Here is an 11,911-nt window from a genome sequence, read left to right as displayed (position 1 = left end):
TCACAGGGGAATGCTTCATTATAAGGCTAAATGCCTAAATTGGTAGGTTAGGCTAGTTAGATTTAGTTCTCTTAGAATAAATAATACATTTGCAGTGTATTTATGCTAAGAGAACCAAACCTAACAACGTAAACATTTCTCGTCTGACGTCAGAACGCAAGATTGTCGGATAAAGGACACCCAAAAATGTAAACGCAAATATGTGCAGCATATCATAATGCACAAAGCTATTTTACAGAAATTGACAATGAAGTTATCTTGCTCATATCTCCAAAAGATTTAATGCTCATTTTTTGCTACATAATATTATATATTGCATTATAATTTCTCAAGTTAAGTTCTTACAGACAGTGTTCCGTGTACAATGAACTATGAGGTGGGTTTCTCGCAAATAAATGGAAGTTGTCGTCCACAGCTGACGTCATTCATCCGGCCATTAACACACATTTCACAGCAGTCTTCATTACCGGCATTGTTCGGTTCACCCCTTGACCAGCGTGTATAGTACCCATACTGAATCGAATCTCCTGTAAAATTATAGGGACAAAGTAAATATAGTGAGACCTCTCATTGGTTGATTGAGAACTTTTCTAATAGCTTTAATTTGATTTTAGAATAATTGTAAATACAGAAAAAATACCATTCAATTATTAGCTTTTATAAAACTTTATATTAGTTACAACTAGGGCTAGCATTTTTATGACCTAAGTATCACCAAAATATGCAAAATATAAAAAGCTCTTATAATCTAAAACTGAAGTGTTTCAAACATCAATATTTAACATAAGCTGCGATATTTTCACATAGCTACTATTTTTAGTTCACTTTATGAGCCCTGAGTTGCAATGTACAATAAGTAATTTCTGTAAATTTTGAACTAAAGATGATTGTCTATTGTCAGCCAGCAAGGCCTTGTACTCCTTTCTACTTCGGCTGACACAAGAGGAGCATAATGTAATTCGGTTCAAGTTCTGTAGTACCGAGAGAAAATTTGTATTGTATTGTAATAGAGTAGGAAGTTAGTTCTCATTGTTGCAGAAAATTAATAGTGATCTACTCTTCGAAGAAATTCAACAATAAGCAAATATTTTCTCAGAGTTATTTTGGGCCACAGTCTATTTTCTGATTTCATTCCATTTTTCAGGACATACAATTGTAAAAGATTCAACAAATCGAGAGAACATGGGAGTAAGAACGAATTCACTTGGAAAATGGCTGTATATTCCTTGAAAAAGCGAAAATATGCTCTATCACGTCGAGATTGCCAAATATGCCTAAATATGTCCCGAATAGCACCATAATATAATGAGTTTCTTCATAATATTAATTTCTATCTATTTAGGGACCACATCAGGTCGACCAAAAAATCTGCTAAGTGATGAAAATCCTAGTTCCAGTAATAGCTAATTACTAACCACGGTCCAGTCCGTACGATAGACAACAAATCTAGGTTCAATATTCAATATAGAAATCAAGGAAGATTTCCCAGAAAATATCCTACTCTGCCAGCCTTTTATTAAAAGTAACAGGGGGGAGGGCACTTCACCGTCATTATGGCTGAACTTGAAATTGTGTGGAACTCTCTCTCCACACTCCCACAGTGAGCTAATCAAAGGATTTCAGGTTCGAACCCGGTGGAGGAGCATTGGCATAAAGTAGACTCAAAATAAAGAAACTTTGACATTGCACAAAGTGAGGACTACCGCTCTCTGGGGGTACCAAACCAAGGTGTCCCACTTAAGTGGCGCCAAAACCTTAATTTTTATTATAAATTTGATTTGAAAAGATTGGTTACAAACAATATATTTCATATTGGAAACATTACCAAAAGATTAAAAAATAGGAGGCATGTTACACATGGAATAATTCCTACAACTACATGAAACCAGGTGCTAATAGATGTTTCCTAGGATTTTGTACCTTCTATTGGAACGTTTTTTGCATCACCGAGCAAGAAGCTCTGTTTTGACGGAGATGGAGTGCGCACCTTCCGTCAAACGGTAGCCATAACTTCGGTATTTGTCGCGCAAGAAGTAATTGAAAATAACTTCCTCAAAACTCGTTTATAATGTATGTAACTGTCACGTATAACCATAGGCCATGTGACCTATGAACTAAAATACTAGTATAAAAGCACAGTGAAGGTATAATTTTAAATATATTTTGGAGAAAAGTGTGCTAAAATGAAAACGCGAACTTTGGGGAAAATAAGGCCATTGAGTATACAATATCCCACCTGTCACAGTCTCCCATCGTCCTTCTTCGTTTCTGTCGTGATAGCCAATGAAGAAGCCAGCGTCGCTACTGCTGCCATCTATGAACCATTCTATGAACAATCTTCTCAGGGCAACGTCCTCGTAGGCCGTTTCCAAAATGGCAAGATGGCCGCCTTCCTCTACGCAAGTCTGTTCTGCAGAATTAAAGCTCTTTGGCGTGGTGTGGAGTTTGTACAAGCCCATGCCGACATTTGACTCGTAGTCTCCATGTTTCCCGCCAAATTGAAGATAACCTTTTGGATGCATGAAAACAACATATGAGAATGCGTTTATTGAAATAATGACGTCTTGGTGTTTGTATTCTTTTTAATTGTGTGTTTGTTACTGAATGCGAAGCTTTGCCTAACTATTACACGCCACGCTGGTTACCGCCATAAAGTAAGTAGGCAAGACTTACGGATTCAGGCTTTTCGTCGCTCTAGCTACTCTTCTATATTTGATTACTCCACTCTTTTGAGGCATTAAATCCTAAAAAGTAAGCTCGATACATGGATGGTAAAATATCAAGCTAACAGTGACTACAAAGAAGTTATATCCCTTTATGAAATTCTTGAGAACTGAATCCCTCCCCCCTCCCTCCCGATTCTAGTTTAACAATATTTTTGATTGATTTGTTGTTTTAAGTCCACTTTATGCACAGTATGGGTAATTGGGACTGGACCTACAGTTTAAAGTGGGATCCGAACCACTAGGGCCTTTACCGGCTATCGAACCTCGGCCCCCTTGATTACAAGGCAACGAACAATATTTTTGTTTAGAATCTTTGCCGAATTCCGTGGCAGAGTGGTTAGCACATCACGTTACAACGCCAGGGATCCCGGGTTCGAATCTGGTCATGGATGTGAGTAGTGTCCCTTCATTAACATCATCATACTATCATCCATCGCTGCGATTAGCCAAGCCAAAAGTGGCAGAGAATGTAGAGCCTTCCCCTACACATTGCTACATGTCATTAAGGCACAGTGTAGGTAGGTGCTACACGTATTCACGATCTCGGCCGTGAAGTAGGTGTCGTGATCAGCACCACCACCATGGCCTCTTGCCCCCAGGTTTCCATTGCATCGTATCAACCCCGGGAATCGAACCGGGGTCTCCCGCATGTCAGTCAGATACCCTACCAACTGGATAACGGCCTCTCTCTCTCTCTCTCTCCCGCTCTCTTTCTACATATTGAATCATTATACAGTGCAGTGGTTCAATTAAGTTAAGAAAACCATGCAAGGTTACCTGTCTAGAAAATGACAAAATTCAATATTTCTAGTTAAATTAATGAACTATTTTCTGTGAAGGTAATATCATTGAATATTACAAGGCAGAGATTGTGATACAAGTCATTTCTCAGCGCTAAGGTCAATTAAGAAGATTCTGTGCATACGCTAGAGATAATCATGAACAAAGTCTCCTAAAGGCTTCCACACAGTGGCGGCGATTGGGTTCCAAAACCGGGAGGTGGGGCAAAGACAGTATATTTCCCTTTGTACTGGGTGAGTCTTTTAAAAGAGGCCCCGTGGAAAATGTGCTCCTTGCTTGTAGGCAACCCTGGTACACCGAAGAGAAGAGCGGGTAAGAGAACAGTCCAGGATATTGGTGCCAAGCATATTCGACAACATGACATGACATGACATATCCTGGACTGTTCTCTAACCCGCTCTTCTCTTCGGTGTACCAGGGTTGCCTACAAGCAAGGAGCACATTTTCCACGGGGCCTCTTTTAAAAGACTCACCCAGTATATAAGGTTTAGCATAGTGCGGGGGCAAAAGTGGGTGGGGGTAACTGCCACCCTTGCCCCCCCTTAATCGCAGCCACTGCGACAAGATTAATAAAAGAAACACTCAACCTTGAAGAGAAGTATAAGTCAGCTCTCAATGGTTATTGACAGTACAATTTTATGATGATTTCTTGCTTTTTTATAACACCGGCTGTCTCAATTTTTAGTTTTATCTGAGTTTCAGTCAACCTTTTCTGACTGGACCCCGTGATAAATCTTCGACCTCATAATTTACCTGAGTCATCCAAAGAATAGTCGTAGCATTTCTCCGGTTGTGACAGATCACCATTGCCCGCTTGCACCTCGCTGGATGGGGCTCCGGTGTTCAAACGGAGCATCATGTGAGTGAGAAACGTGATGTTCATCTTGGCAAATTCCTGAAACAAGAGATAATTGTGATCAGTGGCGTGTCCACAATTTTCGAAATGGGGGGAGGGTAAGTAAGCCCTAATTTTTCCATCTTTTCCTGCCTTGACGTTCTTATTTTTAGGAATACTGCGTCAAAGGTGGGGTTATGTTCCCCACCAACCTTCTTGCGCACGCCGATTGTGCTTTGTGTTTCTACTGCTTCAGATAGAAGGATCAGTGACAGCATCTTCATAGCATTGGTGATTAACGCGTCTATAACAGTTTTGGGGGCCCCTGCAGAACACTTAATCAGAGTAAAGAACCGAATTTCATAACTTTTCCCTGTAGTGTACAGTACGCTAAACTTTTACACATAAAATAATCTAACGAGAATTCAACACCATTGATCTGCAAGAAAAATCGAAAAAAATGAAATAATAATAACTTGGTTATATTTTATCTACACTGTGATGACTACTATAAAAATAGAAAGTTTGAAATGTTTGCATTTTCTGTAAAGCATTTGTCTTAGGTCTACCTAGGACGCTATTTACTATAATGGAAGACATGTGCGCTGTAGGGTGGTGGATCAAAATTGAATTTGAAACATTCCATGTCAAAGAAACACTGAATCTCAATTTTTAAATTAAATTCAATCCTGTAACTTTATTCTATCTTGTGAGCCGACATTGTGAAATTGTCATTTTGATAAAAAATCAAGTATTATACATAATTAAGTTAGAAGGTAGACGTTTGTTTTACACATTGTTAATTTATTCTAACTTCTTGATTTGCTTTTGTTTTGCATTGTCTTCAACTAGTGATACAAGAAAACAATTAATTTCTCCTTTAACTCGTATATGGTCAACGAAGTTAGTAATAAGGTGTGTTTTATACAGTGTATATTGATTCACCTGCAGATTGAATTGGATCTTCTGCAAATATGCTGTATAAAGAAACAAACTGCCGGAGTACTAATTGAGGTGAGTGTACAGTGGGATCCACTAGTATTGCTCGGCAAATTATCCATGACTATTTTCATGCGGTGGCTCAGTCGGTAACGCGTCTGACTACCATGCTAAAGGTCCCGGGTTCGATCCCTGGCCGGTTCAAATCCGGGAACTTTTCTAACGTTGGAAGCGGCCCCGGCGCCCACCCAGCGTCGAATAACATGGGTACCTGGGGGAAACCCTGGGGGGTAAAGGCGGTCAGGGGCGTGATGCTGATCACATCACCCCCACTCATGACCGGATCAAGAAAGTGTGGGGCGTTACCCCCACACCCCCTATACGCCTTCATGGCGTGGTGCTAAGCACAGGGGAAAACTTTACTTTTACCTTTTTATTTTCATTAATTTTTCTCTTACATCCTATCTTTTTAAGCGATGGATTTTTATGTATGCTGGTGCAGAAGTTGTCATCAGCTTGTTTTTAGTTTTCTTCTAATTCTTGAAGCTCTTATTGGGTCAAATAAAGTGCACGAACATGGCGATGGACAATTTGCACGGTACTACTCATGGACCCGACTGTACATTTACCCTGAAACTCCCCTGATGTCTCTCTCTTTCTTTTTCTCTGTGTGTGTATATACAGACTGAAGGTTCCACCTAGTAGAAGGAATGGACATCTTTCGAAAAACACGCTAACATTGCTCTAACTCTACATGAAGGTAGCGTGGCCGAGCGGTCTAAGGCGCCGGTTTTAGGCACCGGTCCGAAAGGGCGTGGGTTCGAATCACACCGCTGCCAAGCGTTTTGTTTTCCCCCCACAGGTGTGCATGCCCTTATGAACATATAGCAATATTTTGAGCAGTTCTTGGCCACCCGCATAAGGTAAAAGTATTCGTAGATTTCACCCTTTGTTTACATACAAGAAAGAAGTGTTTTGTTTTATGGGAGATAGAAAAAGAAAGATGAAGGAAACGGTAGAGAATGAGAGAAAGGGGGAGAATAAAAAAAGTCAAGGAGAGAGGTAGAAAGGATGGAGAAGGAAACACAAGTGAAGTAAAGAAGCGAGACAACACACGCGTGCACGCAGAGAGAGAGAGAGAGAGAGAGAGAGAGAGAGAGAGAGAGAGAGAGAGAGAGAGAGAGAGAGAGAGACAAGGAATAGGGGTAGCAGAAGATCGATAGATAGAAAAAATAAAGAAGAAACTGACATAAAATGAGAAGGAAAACAAACTAATTACAAATTAAATGGAGGAAGGGGGGGAGAAGTAGACCATTTCATTTTTCGTTATTCCAATGGTGTCAAGAGAACATAATAAACCAACTTGAAAAGTACTGGAATCTTTCTTCCCAGAAATCACACATACACACACACACACACACACACCACACAATATCCATGCTTAGAGCACATTCTCAGCACCCACATCACTATCGAAACAGAATATGATTAGAAGGATTGGAGATAATATTTGTAGTGAAGGAAAGAAGTGAAACGAAAGAGTTACACCACAGAAAACATTTATGGATCATCTATGCTGTAGCCATTCGGCTCTCCCTTATTTTAGAGAGATGCAGGAGGGGTTAAATTTTGCCCAATCTAACCCAGCGGGTTACTAGGAGGTAGTCCTGATAGATTCAGGCAGAATCGAATCCTCTTACGTCAAAATACTCAAAAACACTTTTCACGTACCTAACCTATAAATTGTGTCGATGAGTAAATGAACAAAACTGAATCAACAATTGAGTCAAATTCCAGTATTACTTACGTGAAATACCGCACAGATGTTAGTGCATTCGATGAGGATATGCCAGCAGGTTTAAGCAGGGTTGCTTATCTAGAAGGAAGTTACAGTGTTAATCATGTAGATTTACACATTGTTGACCTTTCACATTTCCTCTGACAGGAAACGCAATCAAACTTTCCTGCCAATAACTCGACTGAATCGTATCTTCGCTCAAACCTAAAAGAACAATAGGTCCAGACATGATTCCTACACATGTAATAAAGGGCTGCTCAGAAAGCTTAAAATATCCATTGCACTTCCCATTTAACTTATCGCTTTCAACATGCACTTTCCCAGATAAGTGGAAGGTCTCTGAGATATGTTCCATTCCAAAGGCTTCCAATAAAACCGAAATTAACAATTACAGGTCGATATATCTCATGTCCGCTGCTGCCAAAATATTAGAAAAAACTTGTTCTCTAGGCATCTTCACTCACTTCTTTCTCCTCATCAGCACGGCTTCGTTTCGAAAAGATCAGTAGTAACGAACTTTGTAGAAATTTCCGACTTTGTCTCCACCATGTTAGACAAGCAAGGACAGGTAGACGTAATTTATACAGATTTTTCCAAATCATTCGACCTTGTTGATCACGATATTCTTCTAAAAAAACTCCACCACTATAACCTCTCATAAAACTCATGTCATCTTATCGAAAAGGCCGCAAACAATACGTTAAGTACTGTACTGGAATTCCAAGCCTGCTCAGGTGTCCCGCAAGGATCGAATCTAGTACCCCTACTGTTTTTGATGATGATAAATGATCTCCCAGAAAAACTTCAACACTCTGAAACAGTTTTGTATGCAGACGATTTAAAAATTTACAAAAGTATTACAAACAATAAGGACGCAACCGAACTACAAAATTATATAAATTGCCTCGCGAAATGGTGCGAAGAGACCAAATTAATGCTTAATCTTAACAAATGCAAAATAATGACCTATAGTCGCAAAACACTTCCTTATTCATATCGTTACACAATCAACGACCACATTTTAGAGAGAGTAACTAACTATAAGGACTTGGGCGTCCAGTTCGAACATGATCTAAGATTCCAAAAACACACGGAGCGAATAATAACCGAAGCGCATCGAAACCTTGGTTTTATAATGAGAACGGGAAGCGAATTTAAAAACAAAGAAACGTTCGAAATGTTATACAACTATTGTGTAAGGTCAAAACTAGAATACGCATCTGTTGTCTGGTCTCCACAAATCCAAACCCATATAGACAAAATCGAAAGAGTGTAAAACAAACAAGTTTCTTAGGTTCCTGACACTAAAATATCCGGCGTCTATCCCAAATATGTTCCAAGCGAAGCATTAAGAAGTTTTCTCAATATAGTTTTCCTTCACAGCCGAAGACAGATCCATGAATTACTTTTACTGCACAAATTACTCACAAATAAAATAGACTCCGAACTTCTTTTGAAAATTCATTTTTACGTTCCTTACAGCAAAATAAGACCGCGTAAAGACCCATTCCAAATTTCCAGAACCCGAACGAAATCTGCAGATGCAGCTCCAATTCGAAGAATGTGTAAATCATTTAACGAAGTTACAAAAATCAAGGTACACAGTGGACATCTTTCTAAGCACCCTAAAATTTTTATCCGAACTCCAGACCTACTTTAGACAAGCACAAAATACAATGCTGTAATAGTACACTTAATAGTGTTGCAATCACGAGTAGAACAAACAGGATAACATTATATAGTTTGAAGTCAACTTTTTGTATCTTTATCTTATTTTTAATGTATTTACATATTTTAAATACAATGTAAATCTGTGTAATCCTCAGGTTGTTTAGGCAACATTATATACTTAGTAACAATGGTACATGTATATAGCTTATAAGTATGTAATCACAGAGTTATGTATCCATTTTAATACAATTTTATATACATATCCACGTAATGAGAGAGTCATGTATCAATTATATGTTTGTGGCAATTATTATGGTTGTAACGACGCCATGTTAGGCAAATTTCAGTCATATATTATGGAATTTATCTTATTCGTATGTTTTCAAGTTAATAACTTGAATTAAATTATTTATACTTTATTCTTTTCATAATTCATGTATATATTTAAGTAGGTGAAACGGTACGTTCTGGCGACGTCCTTTGACCTACTTTTTTATTTTACGACGTTTTACGCACTAAACTAACCTACAATGAGAGAAAAATGGACAGAAAAAGCTCTGGCATCACTTTTTAAGCTATTTTTTTACCTTTTACAAAAAAAGAGAGAGGAGAGAGAGAGCGAGAGAGGAGGACGAGTTAAACAACCGACATTAAGGTTTTTGTTTTACGCACTAAACTAACCTACAATGAGAAAAAAATGGACAGAAAAAAGCTTTGGCATTATTTTTTAAGCTATTTTTAATGCTAACTTGTTTTTTGACCTACTTTTCGTAGTAGGTGGAACCCAACGTTCTAGAACGGCCCCTCCCCTCTTTTGACCTACTTTTCGCGCGCAGTGTTGCCAGCTGCTTACTCGAAAAAATCACCAAGGTTTTTGTTTTTGGGTCTAACCTAACCTAAAGCAAGGAGGTGGCAACGTTGCTTGAGGTATTTTCTCGCCGTGTTGCCAGCTGCTTACTCGAAAAAATCACCAAGGTTTTTTTTTTTGGTCTAACCTAGCCTAAAGCAAGGAGGTGGCAACCTTGCTTGAGGCTTGTTTGACAGTGCATAAAGCAAGGTTGCCAACCCACTGGTACTTTTGCCATAGCCTTTTACAAGAAAAGAAAAGAGAAAGGGAAGAGTTAAACAACCGACAGCTTACCCACAGCCTTTTTTGCTCTAACCTAACCTAAAGCAAGGAGCTGGCAACTTTGCTTGTGCAATCAACCCGGTTGACCCCCCCCTCAAGTAAAAATCAGCGTTGCCAACGTCTCACTCGAAAATAAATCACCAAGATTTTTGTTTTTGGGTCTAACCTAACCTAAAGCAAGGAGCTGGCAATTTTGCTTGTGCAATCAACCCGGTTGACCGCCCTCAAGTAAAAATCAGCGTTGCCAACTCCTCACTCGAAAAAAAATCACCAAGATTTTTTTTTGGTCTAATTTAATTTAAAGCAAGGAGGTGGCAACTTGCTCGAGGCTTGCGTTACAGCGCATAAAGCAATTTTTGCCAACCTGCATATACTAAACAAGGAGAGCCGGCACTGCCGTAAAAGAGAGAGAGAGATGGGTGGATGGCAACGCAGTATGTGTGTGCGTATAATATGTAGCATTATTAACTAGAGCGTGTTGGCAATTTACTTACAACTAAAAAAAATAGAGATGCCAACGTTGGTGTAAGATGAAGAGAGAGAGAGAGAGAGATTTATGGCTGGCAACGGTAATGAACGAATGCGCCATATCGTAATTTTCCAACTCCGTATATCGTGATTTTTGTAAACCTCTCTCGGGGGAACGATGTGGCACACACACGCGCGCGCGCGCCTGTATTGTGACGCAAGCAAACAAACAAAATAATAATTGTTGTCTTTTAGGATACCCGGCCCCTGTAACCTCGCGAGGGTGCGTGGTGCCCAACACAGTTCTAATGGCCGCGGCTAACAAAGTCGTGCCTCCGTAGAGTTTCACGTGTTTTTTTTTAACCCCCCCCATGATTCCCTATAGAGGACCTCCGTGTGTAATGTGTGTGTTTTATGATTGAAGAGAAGAAAAAATTTTGGTTAAGAATAGAAAGTGTAAGAAGTAAAAAAGTTTCCGTAGGGTGCTGCATCTGAAAGAAAAAAAATATCCTCAAAATAGTGTACATAATATGATAGAAAAATATAAAAAAATGTGAATGCAAAAATTAGTGTGAATGATTGTTTTTTTTAAAAAAACGATAGAAAAATATAAAAAAGTGTGAATGATTGTTTTTTTAAAAAAAACGATAGAAAAATATTAAAAAAATGTGAATGCAAAAATTAGTGTGAATGATTGTTTTTTTTAAAAAAAAAGTGGTGCAAGAAATAATACATATTTTTTTGATGAAGAAGTCTAATGGTGCGAGCAGGTTTCTTCCTCGTCATGGCACCCCCATTCTCGGGTGTGGATGTTGCAGTCGAGTAGCCTCAATTTGGTGTCGTGGGGATCAAGCGCCACTTTGTTGATCGTGGATGTACGCAACTGGTCGATGGTGCTCGTGATCCGATGTTCGGTCATGCGTTTGATTTTTTTGTCGAACAAGCACGACTTGTAATCTTCTACGGTCAGTTTGTTTGTGCTCGAACGCCCCACCCCTTTTGCTTTTTTTATTTCGGTCTCGTCCTGGATTTTCACGGCGTACATTTTCGCTCGAAGACCAGCAAACTCTGTGATGATGCGGCCGTTGACTTCATCCTTCATCTTCCCGATCGTCATTTTCTGGCTGTTGTCGAAGAGAGCGTGATCTTTCGGATAATTGGAGAAGTCGAAATGCTGGCTCATGCTTTTCAGATCTTCGTATAGATCATCGGTGTGGATGTTGTACACGAAGCTGTCCGTGTCGGTGTACGCCACCTCGATCGCCTCTCCATAGCGTGGTTTCATGATGTCGTAGTGAAACTTGTACATGGCCAGCTTCGACAACTCGAGGATCGCGACTCCCACGGCGATTGGTTTGTTGAATGTTATGTTTCTGAGAGCACGTTCGATCAATACCAACGTGTCGCTCAGTATCGTGAAGTTCTTGTACGTGGGCTGAGCGACGAGCTTGTTTATTTTCTTCGGGTCGGAGACCAAGTTGATATTTCTTCTTTTCCTCGCATCTTCCATGCTCTTGCCGTAGATGCTGTTGTTCATCAATTTG

At 39.5% G+C, this 11,911-nt stretch overlaps 1 protein-coding gene and 1 non-coding gene across 3 annotated transcripts; one reads left to right on the top strand and one right to left on the bottom strand.

Moving 5' to 3' along the window:
- Nucleotides 1-260: 260 nt before the first annotated feature.
- LOC145996979 (hemolymph lipopolysaccharide-binding protein-like) lies at nt 261-7,226 on the bottom strand. 2 transcript variants are annotated; one of them, XM_083133572.1, is made up of 4 exons: nt 7,109-7,226; nt 4,281-4,422; nt 2,237-2,509; nt 261-527 (listed from the first exon to the last, which is right to left on the bottom strand). In XM_083133572.1, exons 2-4 carry the CDS (start codon nt 4,408-4,410, stop codon nt 370-372), a joined length of 561 nt encoding a protein of 186 aa, XP_082989698.1. In that variant the 5' UTR covers nt 4,411-4,422; nt 7,109-7,226; the 3' UTR covers nt 261-369. The 2 variants fall into 2 exon arrangements, with proteins under 2 accessions (XP_082989698.1, XP_082989699.1); XM_083133573.1 differs by lacking the exon at nt 7,109-7,226 and adding an exon at nt 7,033-7,064.
- Nucleotides 6,061-6,140, top strand: TRNAL-UAG (transfer RNA leucine (anticodon UAG)). The gene has a single exon. It is a non-coding gene; the product is annotated as a tRNA-Leu (tRNA).
- Nucleotides 7,227-11,911: the final 4,685 nt, after the last annotated feature.

The sequence above is a fragment of the Lepisma saccharinum genome, chromosome 13 (assembly GCF_977018435.1).
Source record: "Lepisma saccharinum chromosome 13, izLepSacc3.1, whole genome shotgun sequence".
Lineage (NCBI taxonomy): Eukaryota > Metazoa > Arthropoda > Insecta > Zygentoma > Lepismatidae > Lepisma > Lepisma saccharinum.
Note: the sequence above shows the minus strand (reverse complement) of the source record. Positions and strands in the feature narration are given on the sequence as shown.